We start from the raw sequence: 24,999 nt of genomic DNA on the forward strand, positions 1-24,999 counted from the left end.
CTAGCATCTTCGGCCGTGCCTTCAGCTGCCTAGGCCCAAAGCACTGGAATTTCCCCCCAATCCTCTCCTTACCTGTCTCTTCTTCAGGATGCTCCTTACAACTTGCCTATTTGGTCATATTTCATATTTCAACCGTCTTAAAATCTCATGTGACTCAATGTGGAATTTTTTTCTGATAACGGTGCTGTGACATTTTACTATTTTAAAGGTGCGGTATTTATACAAGTTATTATTGGGTAATGGGAGGTAAATAGAACCGGAAACTCAGGAGCAGATTGTGTTGCATTGCAACATAAACTGTATCAGGAGGGAACAGCAGGAAGAAAACAAAATTGTGAGACATTTTCCATAAAGTTCCCTCCCCTTTAAATTAATTTTACTCGCCCCCACTATTTTCCTCCCCTTTAAATGACTTCAACCAATGCCGCAGGGTGGGGCAGGTGATTGGCATCATTTGCACCCAATCAGAAGCAAGGCAATGTTCGAAGGCGCCAATGCAAGGCCAAACAGGCCAAGACGCGGCGGTTGCCATGGCAAAGAGGGAAGGATGCCGCCCACCCGAGCGAGCGAGCAGGCCCGCCTGCTCGCCGGAGCGATGGTTCATGAGAGCGGCGGGGCGGTGTGAGTGGGAAGGCTGAGCCGGTAGGAGCAGGAGCCCTCAGCACATGCCGGGTCTCCGGGAGAAGAATGAGCCGGACCCAGAGCACCGGCTCGGACAGCGGCCGCCAGCCCACAGGCTTCTGAGGCGATCGAATTAAATCCCGTGCCGCGCCGAGGGAAGGAGAGTCAGCAGGAAAAACAAACCCACGCACAGCCACAGCGACCCCGCCCGGCTGCAGGGGCGATGCCGATCCCGATCCCGGGCCGAGGGAGGGAACCGGACAGCGGAGCCGAGCGGCGCCTCATGGATCTGGCGCCTCACTGAAAACACGCACCCGGCCGAGGCGGACAGCAGCCCGGGGACAGGCCCGGGGGGACGGGGCGCAGGCACGCTCTTGACAACCAGCTACAAACCCAAACTTGCCCGGGACCCGGAGAGGGAGCGGCTGCAACCCACCACTAAAACTTCAACATCCAGCACTCTCCCGTGCTTTTAAAATATCGTCTTCAAATTCATCCCATCCCATTTTGAGTTATTACATTGCAATTCTTAACACTTTCCCATTGATTTTTTTTTTGCAACTTAAAAGCCGCCCTTCAAGTTTCTCTTTTGCATTCTACAAATTGTTACATTTCTGTTGCTGTTAAAATAAAAACAGTTGCAAATTTAAAACATTTCAAGTTGCAATTTGGAAATGTTTCAATTTAAGTTCCTAATAAGTGAAAGCGATCTGTTTTTGCCTCCTCAATTTTCTTTAATTTTACGATTTGTATCTTTTTTACATTTCTAAGCTTATTTTTGCAATTGCAGATTTTTTTTTTGGGAGGTGTTGCATTTTTAATATATTTTTTGCAGAAATTGTGTGTAGGGTGGGGAGATGTCGAAGTCGGCAGCGAAGGAGAAGAAGTCGTTCAGCAAGAAACTTTTCCGGCGGGGCTCGGCGCGCTCGGTCGGGAGTTTCATGAGCCGAGTGCTGAAGACTCTGTCCACCCTTTCAAACTTCGGCACCGAGGAGCCGGCCGAGGAGGAGAAGGACGACGGCGGCTTCAAGAACTTCCGAGCGGCCGAGGCCGGCGCGGCCATGGCCGGCGCGGCCATGGGAATGGGCATCGGACTGGGGGCCGGGGTTGGCGTGGTCTCCTCGGCCTCCTCCATCATTATGATGATGAGCGGTATCAACCCCGCTGCAGCCACCGGCCAGAGCTCTGCGGCCGGCCACAGTGACTCTTCCGACAGCTGCTTCTCGCCGGCCTCCGGGGATCGCTGGCAACCGCCCGGGGTGGCCGGCCTCAAGAACCACGGGAACACCTGCTTCATGAACGCCGTGCTTCAGTGCCTGAGCAACACCGAGCTCTTCGCCGAGTTCCTGGCCCTGGAGCAGTACTGGGAGCGGCCGGCTGCTGCACTGGAGCCTCCTGAGGGAGAAGAGGGCCAGGGCGAGGTGGAGCTGCCGGAGCAGGACAAGACTCCCAAATCCAATGGGGTTTTATTCCGACCCAAATGCCAGGCGGACACGCGAGGAGAGGTCACCGAGCAGCTCGCTTCTTTGGTCCGAGCCCTCTGGACGTCAGAATACACCCCGCAACTCAGCCGGGAGTTCAAGGTAGGACTGTCATTGCTGGAGAGGTCACAGCCTCCCATCTCGGGACTAGTGCCCCGTTCAATACAGGACTGAAAACTATCATCTGGGAAGAGAGGGGTTCTTTAAATTGTTTTGAAGATGCATCAAAATAAGTCGCAATTTTGAACTAAGGACAGCCAGCTTTTCCTCAGATTTAGTATTGACTGGTCACAAGTTTGCAGGGTTTCACGTTCACTTGATAGTTAAAATATAGTTCGAGTCTGGTAGGTCCTTATCGATGCTGCCTAATAATTGCAATTCTCCCAGCCAGGAGAGAGCTCTGCAGGTGATCAGCGTGACAAGATTGCACGGTACTTTGCACTATCTCCTGCAGAGCCTGACCTGAGGATTTTCTGTTTTTACTTTAGGACCTTCCCTCAGTAACCAGTGCTACCAAAACCAAAGGACATGTCCATTTGTCTCATTGCTGTTTGTGGGACCTTGCTATTTTCAAATTGGCTGTAACATTTGCCTAAGTTATAACAGTAATTCTTACTCAGAAGTAACCCATTGGCTGTTGAGCGCTTTTTGGGACATCTTGAGGTTTTGATAGACTTTATATAAATGCAAGTACTTTCTTTCACATTAATAGACAATGTTAGACAAGTAGCGTGACAAATCAGAGACAATTGGGTCAAGAAAGGTGGAGCTGACCCTTCCCTCCCCCTTATTAACTGGTCCAGATGGAATAGGCTTATTTGTTGATTACAAAACACTGCCTCTTCCTGTGAGTTTTGCGCTCCAGGTGGAGTCAATGTGTTGGGGGATGAAAGACCTCCCCCATTTTCTTCTCTACCTAGAGCTACATGAAGCTTCCTAGATAAGGAAGATTTGCAATCTTTTGTAGTGTAAGTGGGCATCAGGCAGCTTTGGCATATCACAATAACTATCTTGTAATCTTGATATTTATGTTTGGAGGTTAAGTATGGCAGAATATTTTATGTGATCTATGGCATTGACTTATTTTTTGAAAATTCTTTGAACACATTGGTGTCTCTCAAATCCTTGCCCATCTTTCCCAGAGCTTGACGTTTGAATCCCTCCAATCAAGTTTCTGTCCTTGCCACAGTAGAGAAACAGACATTCACAAATGTCATCCTTTGTGACTGTGAGCATGGTAAACTTTCCCTCCTCAAACTTCTCGACCATTCTGTAGCCTTTGACATGATTGACCACATCATATTCCTCCAATGCCTCTCCTTTGTCGTCCAGCTGGGTGAGACTGCCCCTTTTTGCTTCCAGCCAGAAAACCACCTGTAATGGCTTCTCTTTTCACTCCTGCACTGTTGTCTCTGGAAACTCCCTAGGTTCTATCTTTGGCCCCTTCCTATTTCTCATCGGCATGTTGCCCCTCAACAACATTGTCAGAAAACGCATCATGTTCCACATGAATACTGACAACATCCAGCTCTACCTCACCGCCACCTCTCTTGATCCCACAATTGTCTCTGATTTGTCACGCTACTTGTCTAACATCGAGTACTGGTTAAGCAGAAATTTGCTTCAACTAAACATTGGGAAGACTGAAGCCATTGTCTTTGGTTCTTGCTGCAAACTCTGTTCCCTAGCTATCAACTCCATCTCTCTCCCTGGCAACTGAACCAGTTTTTTTGCAACCTTGTCCCAAGATGAGCTTCTGCTCACGTGTCAGTGTCATCACCAAAACTGCCCATTTCCACCTGTATAACATTGTCTGACTCCACTCCTGTCTCAACTCCTCTGTTGCTGAAACCCTCATCTGTGCCTTTGCTACCTCCTAGACTTGACTATTGCATTGCTCTCCTGGCCACCTTCCCATCTTCCACCCTCCATAAACTTGAACTGATTGAAAACTCTGCTGCCTGTATTGCAACTTGGATCAAATCCAATTTAGTCATGCCTCCTATGCTTGCTGACGTCCACTTGTCTGGCAACGCCTCAGTGTTAAAATTCTCATTCTTGTTTTAAAGTCCCTCCATGGCCTTGCCCCCTCCCTATGTTTATAGCCTCCTACAGCTCTATGACCCTCTGAGATATCTGCACTCCTCCAATTCTCTTGTGTATTCCCTGTTTTAATTGCTTCACCATTGGCTACTGTGCCTTCAGCTGCCGAGGTCCTAAGCTTTGGAATTCTCTCCTCAAACCTCTCCTCCTCTCTACCTCTCTCCTCCTTTAAGACATTGTCTTTGACCAAGAATCTGGCCACCTGACTTAATATCTCCTCCTGTATCTTGATGTCAAGATTTTGTTTGATAACACTTTTGTGAAGTGCTTTGGGATGTTTTACTATGTTAAAGGTGCTATATAAATGCAAAATACACTAGTCTCTTTGCCTTTTGTCTTCCCATTGGGTTGTAAAATAATCTCCTTGGGAATTGTGAAATTATACCATAAAGTTGCTGTCTTAATCAGTTATTTGAAGACACCTTCCATAGCATAATGATTGCAGAATGTTATTCTCAGCATCTTCCTGTCACTGCAGCTTGGTGAAGAATTCCTGGTTGGGACTCAAATAGCAGCTATTTCACAAAAGAGCAGGCAGTCTCTGTGCCCAAATCACACCTATAATCTGCTTGCTATGTAGTGTTGGACAGATCATTTATTTAAGGTTATTCTTGCTATATTTTACTGCCATGTGGTATGAGGTTGGCTCGCATGTCTGAAAGTCAGGCCTGCAGTTTGAATGCAGTGCACTTAATCTCGTCAGGATACAGTGTGCTGTCATAAATATTTTTGTCCTAGATAGGGGACAGCGTTGAGCAACTAAGATGCATCCACCTAAAGTGAATTTACATTGAAGAAATGTTAAAAGGGAAATAAAATTACACCCAACACTGTACGGTGCAGGATGGGGGAATGTTCAGATACTGTCCAACCCAGGGGTTAGCTTTTGGCTGTGTACCCTGCATCAGCAACCTGCTGTTGTAAAGATTCCAGCTCCTTTTCTTGGGAGTTTGCTCCACAAATCATCCAATACAGTATGTGGCTTCAGGGGTGAAAGGGAGGAGGGGAATTTTCATCTGATCTCCCCTCTCTTCCTTTGTACTTGTTCTCCAGTGCTGCAGACAGCTTGTTAAATAACCTGTTTGAAATGCTGCACTATGTAGATAATGTGGGTGTACAGAAGCAATTGTCATCTTCTCTGCCTTCTGGTCTCCAGTGAGATTATTTTCAGTTCTGCCAGGCTCTCCTTTCTGGGTGTTGCTGGGAAATGCTTAATAATTAGGAAAATGATTTGCTGCATTAAATATATCCATCAACAGATTTATTACTGGTCTGATATGAAATCCACTGGAAATGTCTTTAACACTGTTGAGACGCAATGTGCTTCTTTTTAAAGTTGCTTGCATAATTACAGTTTTACCAATCTACTATTGCTAACTAACTGGCAGAGCAATCCATGGTTCTGATCTGTGGGATGTTTACATTGGCCCAGCAAATTCATAAAGTAAGAAGGGTCACTGACCCGAAACGTTAACTCTGCTCAGTTCCGGTGAAGGGTCACTGACCCGAAACGTTAACTCTGCTTCTCTTTCCACACATGCTGCCAGACCTGCTGAGTGGTTCCAGCATTTCTTGTTTTTATTGTTTGTTCACTGTTTTGTTTAGTTCTTAGAATGGTTACAGCACAGAAGGAGGCCATTCAGCTGGTCGCATCCATGCCCGCTCCCTGCAAGAGCAGCACAGGTAGTCCCACTTCCCGCCCTTTCCCTGCAGACTGCAAATGTTTTCTCTTCAATTGCTTATCTAATTCCATTTTGAAAACTACACTTGAATCTGCCTCCACAACACTCTCGGGCAATGCATTCCAGATCCTCACCACTTGCTGCCGAAAGAAGTTTTTCCTCCTCTTGCTGTTTGTTCTGTTGCCATTTCTTTATTTCAGTGTCCTCTGGTCTCAATTCTTCCACCAATGAGATCGGTTTCTCCCTGTCTACTCTGTCGATTCCCCTCATGATATTGAACACCTCTGTCAGTAATGTCCTCTAAGGAGAACAATCCCAGCTTCTTCGATTTATCCACTTAACTGAAGTCCTTCATCCGTGGAACCATTCTCGTAAATCTTTTCTGCACTCTCTGAGTGCCTTCATGCCAGTCCTAAAGTGCACTGCTGGGAATTGTACACAGTGCTCCAGTTGAAGCCAAACCAGTGTTTTATAAATATTCATCAGAACTTCCTTGCTTTTGTACTCGATGCCTCTATTTATAAAGCCCAGGATACCGTATGCCTTTTTAACCAGTTTCTCAAGCTGCTCTATCACCTACCCCCATTAAAATTGCACTCTTTATCATTGCCTCGCCTCGTTCTTCCTACCAAAATATATCACTTCGCACTTCTGTGCGTTAAATTTCATCTGCCATGTGTCCACCCATTCCTCCAATCTGTCAATGTGCTCACAAAGTCTATCACTATCCTCCTTACAGTTCACAATAGTTCTAAGTTTTGTATCATCTGCAAATTCTGAAGTTGTGTCCTGCACACCGAAGTACCAACTGGATTGCTGCGCAGAGAGCTGGCATGGACTTGATGGGCTGAATGGCCTCCTTCTATGCCGTAAATGACACTCTGACTCTGTGTAATATATATTAAGAAAAAAAAACAGTCACTTGGATAAGTGTGGATTAATTAAGGAAAGCGAGCACAGATTTGTGAAAGGTAAATCATGTTTTAACTAATTTGATCGGGTTATTTGAGGGCCATGCAGTTGATGTGGTGTGCATGGACTTTGAAAAGGCATTTGATAAAGGGCCACATAATAGGCTTGTCGGCAAAACTGACGCCCATGGAATAAAAGTAACTGCGGCAGCATGGGCATGAAGTTGCTGAGTGACAGGAAACAGAATAGTGGTGAACGGTTGTCTTTTGGAATGGAGAAAGGTGTGCAATGGGGTTCCCCAGGGGTCAGGACGAGGACCATCGAGTCCATGCTGGCTCTCCGTAGAGCAATCCAGATGGTGGAATGGGTGGACACATAGCAGATGACATTTAATGCAGAGAAGTGTGAAGTGATGCATTTTGATAGCAAGAATGTGGTGAGGCAATGGTAGAGTGCAATTTTAATGGGGGTGTAGGAACAGAGAGACCTGGGGTATATGTGCACAAATCGTTGAAGGTGACAGGGCAGGTTGAGAAAGTGGTTCAAAAGGCATAAGGTATCCTGGGCTTTATAAGCAGAGGCATAAAGTACAAAAGCAAGGAAGTTCCGATAAACATTTACAAAACACTGGTTTGGCCTTAACTGGAGTACTGTGTACAATTCTCAGCAGTGCACTTTAGGACGGACGTGAAGGCACTGAGAGGGTGCCGAAAAGATTTCCTAAAATGGTTCCAGGGATGAGGGACTTCAGTTATGTGGATAAATGGAAGAAGCTGGGATTGTTCTCCTTAGAGGACATTACTGATAGAGATGTTCAATATCATGAGGGGAGTGGACAGAGTAGATAGGCAACGAGTGGTTAGGATCTGGAGTGCATTGTTCGGGAGTTTGTCCAGGCATATCATTTCTGAAAACTTTCCCAACACCGAGGTTAAATTGACTGGCCTGTAGTTGCTGGGTTTATCCTTTTTGAACAGGGGTGTAACATTTGCAGTTCTCCAGTCCACTAGCACCACCCCCATATCTAAGGAGGATTAGAAGATTATGGCCAGTGCCTCTGCAATTTCCACCCTTACTTCCTTCGGTATTCTTGGATGCATTCCATCTGATCCGGATGACTTACCAACTTTAAAGTACAGCCAGCCTTTCTGACACCTCTTTATTAATATTTAGCCCATCCACTGTCTCAACTCAGTGAAAAAGGAGGTAGTTTCTTCAGCATCTTTTTCCTAAAGTACTCATTTAGTACCACAGTTGGGTACTTCTATTAGCACCTTTTTACTATTTATATGCCTATAGAAGACTTTGGATTTTCTTATTAGAGCTGCCAGTCTCTTCTCATGCTCTCTTTGCCGCCCTTCGTTCCTTCTTCACTTCCCCTCTCAACTTTCTATATTCAGCCTGTTTCTCACTTGTGTTATCACTGACATCTGTCATATGCACCCTTTTTCTGTTTTGGCTTTCTGCTTTACCTTTCCCCCTCATGAGAATGTACCTGGACTGTACTCGAACTATCTCCTCTCTAAAGGCAGCTTATTGTTCTGTTACAGTTTTTCTTGCCAATCTTTCATTCCAGTTTACCTGGACCAGATCTGTGTTCACCCCCATTGAAATTAGCTCTCCTGCAGTTAAGTATTTTTACTCTAGATTGATCCTTGACTTTTTCCATAGCTAACCTAAACCTTATGATATGATCACTGTTCCCCAAAATGGTCCCCTTCTGACACTTGATACACTCGACTGACCTCATTCTCCAGAACCAAATCCATCAATGCCTCCTTCCTTGTTAGACTGGAAACGTAGTGATCTGGACAATTCTCTTGAACACACTTCATAAACTCTTTCCCTTCTCTGTCCTTTACAGTATTTCTAGCCAAGTTTATATTAGGATAGTTAAAGTCCCACATTATCACTACGCTATAGTTTTTGCACCTCTCTGTATTTTCCCTGCAAATTTGTTTCTCTGTCTTTCCCACTAATTGGTGGTCAGTTGTGTGAAATGCTGTTTCAACATCCTTCTCGAGTTGTACAAATCTCAAATGTTTGTTAGAGAACAGCATTGGGGCTTGTCAGATAGCTCAGATGGTGAAGGCAATGTGTCCATCAGCCGCATAGATCTGGAAGGTTACAGCTTTGATTGCGTTAGACTGGTCTTGGCTCAGTTGGTAGAGGCACTAATGTTCACAGTTGACCCCGAGTTGCCTTGTTTGCTGCTTCTGATCAATGCCCAGTTACCCCTGCTGGAAGTGCACATATCTAGGCATCAGGTGGGGGACAGGAATGGGTTTGAGTATAATGTCCCTTGTGGTCAATTATTCTGTCAGTGCTCGCCACCTGCCCTCACACATGAAGATTGATGAGATACTGGAGAGTGCCCAGGAGGCTGTATTTCAGCAAGGAGTTGGCTCCATTGGGAGAGGGCAGTAAACAAATGGAAAAAGGAGGATAAAACAACTGTTCCTTCCTCCTCCTCCAAGCAGCAATAGTCTCTGGTGTTTGTTGCATTCAAACTACAAAGCAAAGCTTGATTAAACTTAAGTTTACAGTTAGCTGTGTTTTGTTTGTAATGTACATGGAGCTGCTCATAGTACATTGGCAAGCTTGACTGTTGAAATGGGAAAGGTAGTGATGCAGAGCCTAAATGCACTTGGTATAGGAGAGTGCCCTCTGATGCCATCAGTGATGTTCCTCAATGGCAGATCACTAGCTATAGATTATTCAGTGAAAACTACGACTGATTTTTTTTTGGTCACCCATGGAACAGCACGACTGCTGGTACTAACGCCAATGTCAAAAATACTGGCTAAAGATGTATGGAAAGCATACATTCTCTTAAACTGTAAAGCGATTATATTCTTTGGTGAATGAAGACACTGTATTTTTCTCCTAAAGTTGCTGGCTCGTGTTGGGGTCTGGTGCCACTGGTAGTGCGCATTCCACCAAACCTCACCCAGTTATCCTGTGTGAGCCTGGACTCTAAACATTGTTCGGCTGACTGGTCCTAGACTTGTAGCAAAAGCTGACCCTGTCCTTACCTGCTTAAATATCAGTTACTACATTTTTAAAAATGTGTATTTAAAAGACACAATATGCAAAGTGGAAAGAATATTCATACCGTTAAAGGATTGGTTGAAAAGCTTTGTGATGCAAATTTTCTTCTTCTTTGGCCTCCTTATCTTGAGAGACAATGGGTAAGCGCCTGGAGGTGGTCAGTGGTGTGTGGAGCAGCGCCTGGAGTGGCTATAAAGGCCAATTCTGGAGTGACAGGCTCTTCCACAGGTGCTGCAGAAAAATTTGTTTGTCGGGATTGTTACACAGTTGGCTCTCCCCTTGCGCTTCTATCTTTTTTCCTGCCAACAGCTAAGTCTCTTCGACTCGCAACACTTTAGCCCCGCCTTTATGGCTGCCCGCCAGCTCTGGCGAACGCTGGCAACTGACTCCCACGACTTGTGATCAGTGTCTCAGGACTTCATGTTGCGTTTGCAGATGTCTTTAAAGCGGAGACATGGACGGCCAGTGGGTCTGATACCAGTGGCGAGCTCGCTGTACAATGTGTCTTTGGGGATCCTGCCATCTTCCTTGCGGCTCACATGGCCGGCCAAGCCATCTCAAGCGCCGCTGACTCAGTAGTGTGTATAAGCTGGGGATGTTGGCCGCCTCGAGGACTTCTGTGTTGGAGATACGGTCCTGCCACCTGATGCCAAGTATTCTCCGGAGGCAGCGAAGATGGAATGAATTGAGATGTCGCTCTTGGCTGACATACGTTGTCCAGGCCTCGCTGCCACAGAGCAAAGTACTGAGGACACAGGCTTGATACACTTGGACTTTTGTGTTCCGTGTCAGTGCGCCATTTTCCCACACTCTCTTGGCCAGTGTGGACATAGCAGTGGAAGCCTTTCCCATGCGCTTGTTGATTTCTGCATCGAGAGACAGGTTACTGGTGATAGTTGAGCCTAGGTAGGTGAACTCTTGAACCACTTCCAGAGCGCGGTCGCCAATATTGATGGATGGAGCATTTCTGACATCCTGTCCCATGATCGTTTTCTTGAGGCAGTCTCAAATCTTACTCTAAGCATTTTAAGAGTGTGCAGCTTGGATCCGATGAATCTGTACTCAGCAAGGCTGGCTCTAAATTTGCAGGTTGTATGTTGAGATTCTGGAAATTATTTGGATTTGCTCAATCTCCTCTTCAAACCTTAACTGAAATAAATAAAAAAAAATAGATTTTCAGTTCTGTGCTCCATGCAGAATTGGCAGCACAAGGGAGGCTGACAGCTGATTGCTTTGTGCTGAGAAATAATGCTCTCACTGGATAAATGCTTCTGCTAATGGCTTCTAGCTGAGGAACTCTGCAAGCCGACCTCAGTTCCTGGCATCATAGATATTACCGAATATTCTTAGCTGTAAAGGTATGGGTGCATTTCCAACATTATCACAGTGATTGCACTTTAAAAGTACATCATTGGCTGTAAAGCACATTTGGAACATTCTGAAGTCATGAAAGGTGCTATAGAAATGCAAACTTTTTACAGATCCCCCCCCGCCCCACCCCTTAGTGATACAAAGCTGACTCTACACTATCCTCTCACTTTCACAAGCTTTTCTGAGTCACTGGTCTCCTTTGGGTCTATTGGTGACTGTACAGAAGTCTGAGACCAGTCTTTATTATGTGCAAGCAGGCAGGGCAGATCTCCATTTGGAGGCACAGGATAGAACTGTAGTAAATTTAAAATAAAACATTCTTTAAAAAAAAATATAATTGCAGCTGGTGACGCCTCCAAGAAGATACTGAGTTGATTTGGAGAGGGTACAGAAGAGGTTTACCAGGATGTTGCCTGGTCTGGAGGGCATTAGCTATGAGGAGAGGTTGGATAAGCTCGGATTGTTTTCACTGGAACAACGGAGGTGGAGGGGCGACATGATAGAGGTTTACAAAGTTATAAGCGGCATGGATAGAGTGGATAGTAAGAAGCTTTTTCCCAGGGTGGAAGAGTCAGTTACTAGGGGACATAGATTTAAGGAGAGAGGGGCAAAGTCTAGAGAGGATGTGCGAGGCAAGTTCTTTACAGAGAGGGTGGTGAGTGCCTGGAACTTGTTGCCGGGGAAGGTGGTGGAAGCAGGTACCATAGAGACGTTTAAGAGGCATCTTGACAAATACATGAATAGGATGGGAATGGAGCGATATGGACCCTGGAGGTGCAGAAGGTTTTAGTTTAGGCAGGCATGAAGAGGCTTGGAGGGCCGGATGGCCTGTTCCTGTGCTGTACTGTTCTTCTTTTGTTCTTTGATGCTGCATGAGGTGTGCTTGCACCATAATGCAAGTTTGAGTGGTGACACAAAAATGCTGTGTGAAACTGGCTCAGTATCTTTACTAGGCTACTGGGAGCTTGCGCTACTGGCAATAGTTTAACGGTCCCAGCAGAAATGGGCTGTGTGCTGTTAGCTAAATGGCAGCGGGCACATTTACAGTGGGTAATGCTGCAGGCTATGGGTGGGACTGCCATGTCTGGATTTGGCAACAATGCAATGTAAAGGCATTGGACATGGAGCATATTGATTGTATTAGCACCCTCTGCTGGTATCAAAGCCTGGTAAACAACAGATTCGAAGTCTGCTTACAAGTTAATGATGCAATAGAGCATGTCAGATGACTGGCGATAGACGACTTGACATCATTTGATTGGGTTTTTTGTAATTGCAAATCATTAGGCTTTCATGATCATATTGTCCTTTTTTGTCCTGAATTATCTGTAAAAAAAGAAAATCCATGAGCATAACCATGACTGTCATAGTGTGATGACTGCTATTGATTCTCAAACTCTACGCAGCTTCCTCACAAATGACTTTCAGACTGCAAAATTGTCAACTCTATTCCTTTTTTTTTTACATTGTGCCATCCTTTGAGTTTTAAGGCCATGTTACGAGACAATAACTGGATTATATTCTCAACAAATCCTGTGAAGTGATGATGAAAGTGCTTTTTAAAATTTATTTTTGAGGACGTATTTTAGAATTATGGACATTGGTTCATTTGGAAAGCTGAAAAGATGCCACGGATGTGTTTTTTACAAGGGTCACCGAGAGTTCTTGTTTGAAAACAAACATTTACTGGATGTCATATGCCTTAAGCTCAATAAACAACAGAAACCTTGGTGACTTGGGGAGATGTTTCCAGAGAAATAACATGTTAAGATTTATGGTGGTCAGGAGGTTTCACTTTTGGGATATTGTTTTGGTTCAGTTGGGGTGTGGATTGTATTGAAAGCAGTTGAGTTTGTAGCCTGCTGAAAAATACCCAGCTCCTCTTTCAGTACCTGTTTGAAAAAACCCTGCGAATCCAGTGTGTGAGAGCTAAAACCCCTGATACTGCATTTCTCCCGAGAAGCACATGGAAAGCCTGCCAGATTACTTTTCAACACCGCCTGAAAAGAACTGCTCCAGAGAAGATCCCAGTGACCCGTCTACGTGTACTCGGACGCCAGACTGTATGCCGTTTTTGGGACACAACATATCGCATCCTTTTTCTTCAAGAATTAACAAGTATTTGGCCAAAGAATTCCTTTGTCTTTTTTTGTAAAAAACCTCTGCAGAGAAAATTTCTTAATTTTTTTTTTCTTTAACCTGTTTGTGCGTGTGTGTGTGTGTGTTGGGTATTTAAAAAGGGAACTTCCATATTTCAGTCTGTGTTAATGTCTTCGTTACTGGATAAGTCTTGTTTTATAATAAACTGATTATTTTGTTGTTTATTAAAGAAAACTGGTTGGTGTATTTTATTCTGAAATAAAAAGTAGAGTATATAATTGGCTGTAGTGGTAACTGGGTAAATGTTTAAATATATGTTGTGACCCATGGAGAAGTGCGACTAGAGAAAACCGTGCACACCTCCTTTCTTGGTCGTAACAGTGAAGACTTGTTGAGTGATGGTTGTATGTCATGGAAGGAGGGAGCCATTTTTTTTAGGAATGGCATTTGCTCTGAAACTTGCACGTTGGGACATTTCACTATATTAAAGGTGCTATATAAAAGCAAGTTGTTGAAATGTTAAACTTTTGAAAACTGCAAATGGTCTTTGGTGTGAACAATTGTTCAGATGTTCTGGGCTGAAGTTTCAGATTTCTGTTTGGAGTCCTGATTGCTGTGTGGTAATGCTGTAGCATCTTGCATTTAATGTCAGCAGTGTATTATGATGTTGCAGTATGATTTGAGTTGGCGTTTGGAGGAGGGGGTATTATGAGGGTTGGCTCTAACAACCATTAATTTCAGGATCTGGTATAATTCTCTAATTCCATTGGCATTATGTCCCAGAACATCCATTAGTTTCTATTTTAGCTTCAGTTGCAGTAGTTAACTCATTAGTGGTGCAGCCCAGAGCATATTATATGGGAGCTGCCTCTGAGCCTGTTGTGGCATTGGGACACAATTGAGGGAAGGTATTCTTTTAGATTTCGCATGTTGAGAGACAGCAGTAAGCTGTTGCAACCCATAGCGTTCTTTGTTCTAGAGTACTGTGGATGTGTGTAATATTTAAGATGCAGTGAGCTTGCTGATTTTGTCCTTTGACCCATACTCCTGCAATTTGATACTTTGCCTGCTTTGGAGAGGAGGTGATGCAAGCATTGTGATTTTTCAGACGCAGCTTAGAACTATAATTTTCAAGCTGTACTTATCCTCTCCTGCTCCCGAGACAAGTTGGATTATTTAATTGTCAATCACCATGTTGCTGCATTGAAAGTGTATCATTAACTGAAACTGAAATCAGGCCCAGAAAGTGGTTTCCAAAAAAAGAAAAGTGGAATATTTAAAGATTGTTGATGAACTATTATCTGTGACACAGCCTGAGATCTGGGCCACTGCTCCGATATAGGGATACAGCAACACTTAACGTTCCCTTTTAGTGATGATACTGTGAATTCTGCAGAATTTTTTGGTGAGGTTATTTACCTTTTTCAAAAGCTGGGTGTCTCACTTCCTCCAGCCAGGTTATGCATTTGCTGCCACACCTCTGCTGTGCCTTTTTTGTCTAGCTGCAGAGAGGCACGAAAGTGAAATAGTGGTCATGACATCGTGATGCTCCCCTGCTCAATCTTTTGTGCCCACTTCAGTGTGCAGACTGGGCCTTGCTTTAATATCTCGTCGGAAACACGACCCCTCCGGCAGTGCGGTGCTTGCTCGGCACAAGAGTGTCAGCCTGGATTGTGAAGTCCTGAGGAAGGACTCAAACCCACATCCTTCTTACGCAGAGACTAATGTGCTGCAAAGCGATTATGTGTTGTCTTGTGGTTGCATTAAGTGTATGGACACAGAACAAATGGTGATTGGGCCATAACCATTGAGACTACAGCATACTGGAGTGCGAGCAGGCGTGGATCAATGTATTGGCAATGAAGCAAACTGTAATCCACAAAAAATGTGGTTTTAATTACATTCTGAAATTGTCAACAGAGTGCCAATTTCCTGGGTGCTTCATTTCATATGAAAAACACAATGGAGCATATTTTTAAAATCCTAAAATACTGTGGGAAGGTCAAAACCGATCGCATGGGAACAAATGAAAGCCTACAGCCTGAGACATGTGACAGGGGATTGAAAAAGTTTTGTTTTCATACAGTGCCTGCTCACGTGTCTCCAATATCTCTGTGCTTCACATACAATGGCATACAGTATTTTTCTGAAGGCTGTTTTCCTGTACAGCAAGATCCCACACAAATAGTGAGCTGATTGATTAGTTAGGCTGTTTTTGCTTGTATCTACAAACAAGAGAATCAGCCCCTCCCCATGTTGATGTGGTGCCGTAGGGTTTCTAGTGACCACCTGAGCAGGTTATTGAATATCCATCCTATGTAAACATGAGCACATTCAAATCTTTGCTGCCCATATCCTCACTCGCACCAAGTCCTGTTCACCCATCACCCGTATACTGGCTGACTTACAGTAGCTCCTGTTCTGAGAGAATAGATTTGATTTTTTTTATTTAATTGGGATGTGAGCATCACTGGCATGGCCAGCATTTATTGCCCATCCCTAATTGCCTTTGAGAAGGTGGTGGCGAGCTGCCTTCTGGAACCACTATAGTCCATGTGGTGTAGGGATACCCATGGGGCTGTTGGAGAGGGAGTTCTAGGATTTTGACCCAGCAACAGTGAAGGAATGGCGATATAGTTCTAAGTCAGGATGGTGAGTGAATTGGAGGGGAACCTACAGGTGGTGGTGTCCCATGTGTCTACTGCCCTTGTCCTTCTAGGTGGTAGAGGCTATTGGTTTGGAAGGTGCTGTCGAAGGAGCGTTGGCGAGTTGCTGCAGTGTATCTTGTAGATGGTACCCGATACTACGTGTGTGCTGGTGGTGGAGGGAGTGAATGTCTCCGATGCTGGATGGGATGCCGATGAAGCGGGCTGCTTTGTCCTCGATGGTGTCAAGCTTCTTGTCTTGTTGGAGTTGCACTCATCCAGGCAAGTGGAGAGATGGTGGACAGGCTTTGGGCAGTCAGGAGGTGAGTTACTCGCTGCAGATTTCCCAGCCTCTGATCTTACCTTGTAGCCACAGTATTCATATGGCTGGTGCAACTAAGTTTCTGATTTATGGTAACCTCCAGGATGTTAATGGTGGGGTATTCAGTGATACTATTGTGGGTGAATGTCAAGGGAGCTGGTTAGATTCTGTCTTGTTGGAAATGGTCATTGTCTGGCACTTATGTAGCACAAAGTCACTTGCCATTTATCAGCCTAAGCCTGAATGTTGTTTAGGCCTTGCTGCATGTGGGCATGGACTGCTTCAGTATCTGAGGAGTTGCGAGTGGTACTGGACACTGTGCAATCATCAGCAAACATCCCCACTTCTGACATTATGATGGAGGGAAGGTCATTGAGCAGCTGAAGATGGTTGGGCCTAGGACACTACCCTGAGGAACTCCTGCAGCCAGTGACCTGGGGCTGAGATGATCGGCCTCCAACAAACACAAGCATCTTTCTTCGTGCTAGGTATGACTCCAACCATTGGAGAGTTTTCCCCCCGATTCCCGTAGACTTCAATTTTGCTAGGGCCCCTTGATGCTGCACCTTGGTTTAATAATCTGGAATCTCCTTAGTATAGAGACAGTTAAGGGAAGATTTAATAGAGATGTTCAAAATTATGGAGTGTTTTGATCAGTGCAGATAGGAAGAAACTGTTTCCACTGGTGGGAGGGTAGGTCACGAGAAGGGACAGGTTTCAGGAAATTGGTAAAAGAGCCAGAGGTATGGTGAGAAATGTTTTTATGCAGCAAGTTGAGGTGATCTGGAATACATTGCCTGAATGGGTGGTGGAAGCGGTAACTTTCAAAAGGAAATTGGATGAATACTCGAAGGAGGAAAATATTACAGGGCTATGAGGAAAGAGCAGGAGAGTGGGATTAATTGGATAGCTCTTTCAAAGAGTCAACACAGGCACGATGGATCAGATGGCTTCCTTCTGTGCTGTATCAATCTATGATTCTCTGCTTATTTGTTTTGTGAAAGGAAAACTAGGGGTTTGCAAGGCTTTCCTGCCTTGCATTGTCCGAACAGAGGTTTCCAAAGTTGTGTGGAGGAGCCAATAATAATGAATTTTGCAAAATTGGAGCCCCCAATTTTTTTAATACTGCAATTGCATTCTTAGGTGCAGTTCATTGTGGCCTCTGAGTCATAAGAATAGGTTATCATAGTGTGATGGAAACCCCACATCCCAAATGGAAATATTAATTTTGTCGTCTGGAACTTTGCCTGAGACTTTTTACTGAGACTGTTACAAATAACTTTTAAAAAGCAGAACAGAGCAGCTCAGATGGCCACGCACAATTTGCATATGAGAAGCCAAAGGCTGGCCAGAACAATGGGGGTGCTCTCTGACAAAATCATTCTAGATAATTAGACCAATGTTGATCGTCAAAAGCCATCGATGCCCATTGACTTTGAAAGAACCAACCCCCTCCACACCCCCACCAAGGATGTTTGAACAGCTTGAGAGAAGAACCTTGAATTTCAAAGACCTTTTTCCCGGAAGCTTCTGTTTCAAACAAAGAGGTGGTCACATCACATGACTGCTTGTGTAACTCTGGATGTTTGTGAATTGTGCCTTAGAAGGCAGACAGTAACTGAAATCCAGGGAAGGAACATCTCTTTTTTTTTTTCTCTTACTCTCAGCAGAGTCTCGGATCTAGAGATCCTCTCAGTCAACAACAAAGAGGACACGGATAAAGCGCCTCTTATACCTTCCAGGACCAGTGAAGCAAGCTCAAATTGTGCATGTGGCCCAGCGAGGACTTCAGGACTTTAATTTCAACTAAAGACACTGAGACTCCGTATTTAAATTCCATTTACTCCGGACTTTACTTCAACTTCCCAACTCTGTTCTTTCCTCTGTCATCTATTTGTGTATGTGCGTGTGGCTCACGTGAATGTGAGCAAGGATGCGTTGTGTATTTTGGTAATTTTAATCGTTTTAGATGTTGAGGTTAATAAACTTACTACTTTCTTGTTTAAACGCAAGAAAACCTGTCTGGTTCATTTGCAATTATATTAAAAGGAGCAAAAGCTCACCTGAGGTGATAAGTTAAATCACTATGTTAAAAAGATAAATCCTATTGCGGTCAAACCAGAGATGGGGCAAAAGGGGAGCCTGAGACCCCTCCCTCACCTGGTCATAAAAATAGCCAAAGGAAGCAATGGAAACTTTGCATCAAAATATAGTGCGTGACCACCATAATAATTGGTGCCAAGTAGGACCATTTACTCTTGCCTTCTAGATGTACATGAAAGCCATGAGGGGTCAGTTGTGTGGCCTGTTAAGTACACAGGTTGCCTTCCTAACTCAGCAAACAGCTTAAGGCTGAATAGGCTGACCACTGCTGGAGGATGAAGCTTTGGAAATTTGGAAGAATATATCCAGAAAGGATTATCGAGATGGAGCTGAACTGATATTGGTGATCGTCATCTGTGAGAAAGGCACTCGGATGTTGTGTATTCTTTAATTGAGATAAGTGTTTGTCTGTGTATATTGTATGCTGACCAGGGATATCAAATACATAAAAATACAGTGATCTGTAACTTGGTATTCCTTTTAGGGCTTCCTGCTTTGGTTAGTAACTGTTGATGATCTGTCAGTGAATTAGCAGATGAAGCCCAGCTGTGAGTGATGGCAAAGGTTTATAGAGGAATTAAGGAGTGCCTGTATTCCCAGTGAGCAGAATGCCCTATTGTTGTCACAGCTTGGTTTGAAGTAAGGTTAATGATACATTTCCATAGTGGTTGAATTGAAGGCAAAAACAGGTGTAAATATTTCCTCTTTTGCTTCCCCAGAAAAGCTGCTGCTTTTGACTGGGGTGGTTGACTGCTGTCACTAGTAATCTGCCCTTGGGAGAGGTTGTAGTCATCAAGGTGTTTGCTCCTTCCAGCAGGCCACTAACAAAATGAGAACCCCACCTCCACCGTTGCACTGATTCCTTCTGTCCTGGGGAGGGAGCAAATAAAAAAAATTAAATATTTTAGAAGAATTTCCTCCTGCCCAATGGAGGATTGCTCAGATGACATTCTCATGGTCCTTACAAGGTTAGGACCGCAGTGTTCTGCACTGTCTGATAATCTGTTCTTATTCCTGCACTCTTCAGTTGTTTTCCTAATTTAGATTTTTAGTTCTTTTAAAAGGTAACAAAGACTTGCAGGTTGATAGGTAAATTGGCCATTATAAATTGCCCCGAGTATAGGTAGGTGGTAGGGGAAGGTGGGGATGTGGTAGGAATATGGGATTAGTGTAGGATTAGTATAAATGGGTGGTTGATGGTCAGCACAGACTCGGTTGGCCGAAGGGCCTGTTTCAGTGCTGTATCTCTAAATAAAAATAAAAAGATAAATAGTGGTGATTGTGAGAAAATTTCTCTTTTATCTCTGTTCTTGTTCGCCAGTTTTATACTTTTGGCATTTAGTTATATTCATTTAATTAACTTGATTCTGTCCATTTCTTCTGGCATATTAAAGACTTGAATTAGCTTTTCCCCCCACCTCCCCTCCAACCGATATCTATTTTCCAACGAGAAATCGTTTTTTCAGCCTAATTTTGAGTTTTTGAATTCTCAGGTCACTTTTCTCTGAAACCTCTCTCTCTTGTCTGGGCTTTTTAAAGGCCATGTGTCCAAGATTCACCGCACTATTCTAAAGTGTCTTCTGGGGCTTGGGAAATTCTGCATGCAGAACTTGTTGCATTTTTTTGGAGGGTAGAGGAGGAGATTAGGGCAAGTAATTTAGTATGACGTGCGGCTGTTCCTGCATGTAGGGCGATTCACTGTCCAAGTATTGCAATTTTGCGTGAAATATCCTAGAAGGAGTGAATGTGCCAATTTGAGTAGTTGAATCAATAACCAGTCAATTACCCCGGTTGAGTATTTCTTTGACCCCACTTCCTCCTAAGATGGAACAATTTGCTGACCGATCCAGCTCTGCAGAATGTGGGAGTTGTGTCACTGCCTTGATGACCATGTCAAGTCCCTTTTTGAAGGATATTGAGGTTCTGTCATGCAATCAGAGTCATTAGGGCACAGAAGGAGGCCACTCAGCCCATCGGGTCCATGCTGGCTCTCTGTAGAGCAATCCAGTCAGTGCCATTCCCCCGCTTTATCCCCTGTCCGTTCCTGTTGAAGCAGAAGATTCTACTGGAGTTGGACTGACTGCTGCATCTGAAGAAAAGACAACATTGTCAGGACAAGCTCTGCTGGTGCCCTTTCTCCCTGTAAGGTGGTTATACCCACGAACCATTTTAAGGGATGGGTTTCGAGAGTTTGAAAGAATGGTCGCCAGTGGTGAAGAGACAGCGAAGAAGCTGAAGTGGGCCATATGGGCTAAGGTAAGATATTTAACACAGAAATTAAAAATGCGAGCTTATTGACACACTAATTCATTCCCTACAAGTTATAATTAATGAACACTGATTTTTTTAAAATCATTCTTTTGCCTCTAATCTATGAACTCTCAATATGCAAAATTCCTTCCTTGGATGGTAGGTTTCCAAACTGGTGCCTTTGAGAGGGAAATCAGAACTTCAGTAGCCATTAATTGTTTGGCTGCCTGGACTAAGGTATATCATGTGGCATGTGTCATGTATTCCGTACATGTTGGTTCACACATTATTTCTGTTGCTGTGCACTAATATATGTGAAATGTCCACCAACAAAACTGTCTTTTGGAAGTTGGGACAGAGACTCCCCATTGATGTGTGGATATTTTGAGGGGTTCCCTAGAGGGTGTCAGTATCTGCAGTGAGTTCCCACAAAATATTTGAAAAGTGTTTGTGCAGATGAGGGGTGGATTGGAGATGCTGTACTATAATCATTGAGAGGTGACATCAAGTGTCCGAGCGGTGGCTCGCCTTGTTCCTCCCCTCCTTCCTTTTCTTTTAACACCCCCCCGCTCCAGCTTCTGTCTTTGAGGGGGAAAACGAGGCCTTTTGCTCAGCAGGTCTGCAGGATGTGAGAATTTGATTTTTAGGAATTTGGACATGAACTAGCATCCAACTGCTCAAGTGCTATGCACCTTTTTAACAAATGAGCATCATTATTGGTCCTTGTTTAATTCTGCTCTTCTATTGAAATGTTTTTGTTTAAACTCTTGAGTACTGATGACCTCATCGGAGAAGTAGTGGATTGAAAGAGTACCTCAGGCTGATTTTAACTTGCTTGGTTGAAACTGAAACGCCCTTGGGTAATGATTTATATCATCGGTGTTAGTTTAGCTTTCTGGCACAGTTACCAACCAGGTCTCTGAATGATGTCATCATTAAAATGAACATTACATACAAATAGGAGGATGAGTTCATTCTTCTATATCTTGCATAAAAATGAACTGTTGATGGCAGTAATGTGAAATGCAAATTAGAGTGTGCTGCATTTTTGGAGGTTGTGTTAGATCTGAAATTACCTACAACCCAACCTGTGGAAAGCAGTGCTAACTAGACATGATTTGGGAATTGAAGCACAAGTGTCTTTTTAAAAATATGTCATTGGCACCCAGTGCTGCTTCAGAACAAACAATATCTTTTCTCTGTCACTGTCCGATTTTCTCCCTCTTCCTCCACCTCTGCCAACTCACTAAACTCATTGCATCCTCCCTTTGTGTTTATTATTGCATCATTTCAACTTGAATATATTAATTGGTGGATTTGGACACATGAGTTCACAGATTCTTTTCAATTTTATAAATGTGTGCCTGGTGGGTGCCAACAATATCATACAGGCCATTTAATTAAATATGGCCTCCTGAATTGTAAAGTACTGAACCTGGATATTGATGTGGTTGTGGGATGGGGTGAGTGGGGGAGGTTGGTACTGCAGTGCAAGGGTTTGTGTTTGTGTGCTTGGGGTGGGGGGGTGGGGGGTGGGTGGTGGAGGTGGGGGCAAGGGTTTATGGATGGGGGTTAACTGATGCAAGTGTGCGGTGAGGGGTAAGGATAACTGGTGCAAGGGTGTGCTAGGAGTCGGGTGAGGGTAACTGTGGTGCAAGTGCTAAGCACTTCATTGTCAAATGGCGAGCACCTGACCTTGGACATGGAAGAGGTGACAAGCTGACTTTTCTCCAGAAGCAGAGGATCAAATGGAGAAAGCCAGGTGATCCTTCTGTCGTTCACGCCCCTTGGGGGTTTCCTTACAGTCACTTGTTTTGATTTTTCTGAGCACAGGTGCTGCTTTAACATCTCACACTGAAGAATGCCTGCAGAGTCTCATCGACAGGTTTGCGTCTGCCTGCAATGAATTTGGCCTAACCATCAGCCTCAAGAAAACGAACATCATGGGGCAGGATGTCAGAAATGCTCCATCCATCAATATTGGCGACCACGCTCTGGAAGTGGTTCAAGAGTTCACCTACCTAGGCTCAACTATCACCAGTAACCTGTCTCTAGATGCAGAAATCAACAAGCGCATGGGTAAGGCTTCCACTGCTATGTCCAGACTGGCCAAGAGAGTGTGGGAAAATGGCGCACTGACACGGAACACAAAAGTCCGAGTGTATCAGGCCTGTGTCCTCAGTACCTTGCTCTACGGCAGCGAGGCCTGGACAACGTATGCCAGCCAAGAGCGACGTCTCAATTCATTCCATCTTCGCTGCCTTCGGAGAATACTTGGCATCAGGTGGCAGGACTATATCTCCAACACAGAAGTCCTTGAAGCGGCCAACACCCCCAGCTTATACACACTACTGAGTCAGCGGCGCTTGAGATGGCTTGGCCATGTGAGCCGCATGGAAGATGGCAGGATCCCCAAAGACACATTGTACAGCGAGCTCGCCACTGGTATCAGACCCACCGGCCGTCCATGTCTCCGCTATAAAGACGTCTGCAAACGCGACATGAAATCGTGTGACATTGATCACAAGTCGTGGGAGTCAGTTGCCAGCATTCGCCAGAGCTGGCGGGCAGCCATAAAGGCGGGGCTAAATTGTGGCGAGTCGAAGAGACTTAGTAGTTGGCAGGAAAAAAGACAGAGGCGCAAGGGGAGAGCCAACTGTGCAACAGCCCCAACAAACAAATTTCTCTGCAGCACCTGTGGAAGAGCCTGTCACTCCAGAATTGGCCTTTATAGCCACTCCAGGCGCTGCTTCACAAACCACTGACCACCTCCAGGCGCGTATCCATTGTCTCTCGAGATAAGGAGGCCCAAAAGAGCTGGTACTAGCAGAGACCCATTCTTTAATTACAGATTCCTATATGCAGAAAGGTGCATTAGGGAGAATGTGTGTCCCCTTGTGCAAATATATGTTACAGTATTCGATTCTGAGTACAGTTTTACTGTATGGCTAGTATAGAGGCCTCTTCTGTCGAAGGTTGTTGTGATTGTCCTTGAATTTTCAGCTGATCAGCATTCTTGCTGCTGTCCTACAATTCCAAAGGTATTCTAGTGGCTTTTGCAGCATGAAACACTTGGAAATTGCAAGCTGATACAAAAAGAAGCAGTCGTTAATTGCAGCCTGTACTCAAATGTAAAATGCTTGTGGTTTTGTCCAACCTATGATAGAATTCAGTTCACTACCCCATGGTGTTCCAGTTGTGTCTCTGCGGGATCATGGTTACAAACCTGGGAAGTTGCTTCCCAGCTTGTATCCCCAGCAAATATATAAAGCTTTCATAGCCTGTTTGTTCCGACTCCAAAACTCCTAGCTTTTCTTTCAAATTGGAAAGGGGGGGAAAATTCTCTTCAAGCAATTCAGTGACTGCCGTGAAAATGGTCTTTCTCTCAATCTTAGTATTTTTTTTCGACGGAATGGTACTTGAGTGTTTGGGATGGTCCGTAGCATTGTGGAGAAACTCTGAATCGGTTTGCACCTGAGATAAGTTGAATGCTGAAGTAAAGTCTTTTGCTCCAAGTTGGAGCTGCAAATTAAATGGGCATCAGTGATCCCCAGGAGAACCATCTTGATGGGTTACCTCTCCCTGCTACAAAATGGCTACTGTACTTTTCAGCTGATTGAACATTTTTCCCCATTCCATTGCATCCTGTAACAGCCTATATTTTGTAACTATACAAGTGGAGCCCTTGATTGGGGAATTGTTGCCTCTGGAAGGGTGAGTAAAAACAATTTGTATTTATATTTAAAAAAAAAAACTCCCCATCTCTCTCCCTTCCTGCACAATACAAATTGTAATGTCGGAATAAATATGCAGCTATTTGGGGAAAGATCTCCTCGTTTAACCATTGCAGCCCAATGGGAATTCACATGCCTACTGTAAGCTTGAACCTCTGCTTAAAATCTTTTCTCCATCTATTTGGTGTTGATCTGTGCTGCACTATGTCATGGGCTGCATGAATCCCTGCTGCTGTGCTACTTAAGATAGCACTCTGCCTGCTTTTCCTCAGTGCTTCTTGGGCAGTGCCTCTGTACATTGTGGCATGTTGAGCACTCACTGTCTGAGCAGCATGGCACTTGCCTCTCCTATTCTAACACGGGTCCACATTCTTTATTGGGGCAGGCGGAGGGTGGGAAAAGGAGTATGTGGAGCTTCATCAGTGAAATAAATTGGTTTTGTGGTGGTCAGCATTCTGACTTTTAAAAGTTCATTCTTGTGATGTGGATGTCTCTGGCAAGACAGGTATTTATTGCGCATGCTTACTTGCCTTGAGGTAGTGATAAGCCTCACCTTCTTGAAGAAGCCTTCTAGGCGACTTCAGTGGGCAGTTATTCAATCATATTGGTGTGGGATTGGAGCCA

At 44.5% G+C, this 24,999-nt stretch overlaps 1 protein-coding gene across 1 annotated transcript in view; it reads left to right on the forward strand.

The window, feature by feature from the left end:
• The first annotated feature begins 551 nt into the window (after positions 1–551).
• The window catches only part of usp31 (ubiquitin specific peptidase 31), a 112,258-nt gene continuing 87,810 nt past the window's right edge, over positions 552–24,999 (forward strand). The window contains exon 1 of the mRNA XM_068056056.1: positions 552–2,204. Within this exon, the coding sequence (XP_067912157.1) occupies positions 1,479–2,204 (726 nt within the window). The 5' untranslated portion in view covers positions 552–1,478. The remainder of the gene's footprint in view (positions 2,205–24,999) is intronic.

This window comes from Heterodontus francisci, chromosome 24, assembly GCF_036365525.1.
Source record: "Heterodontus francisci isolate sHetFra1 chromosome 24, sHetFra1.hap1, whole genome shotgun sequence".
Taxonomy (NCBI): Eukaryota; Metazoa; Chordata; class Chondrichthyes; order Heterodontiformes; family Heterodontidae; genus Heterodontus; species Heterodontus francisci.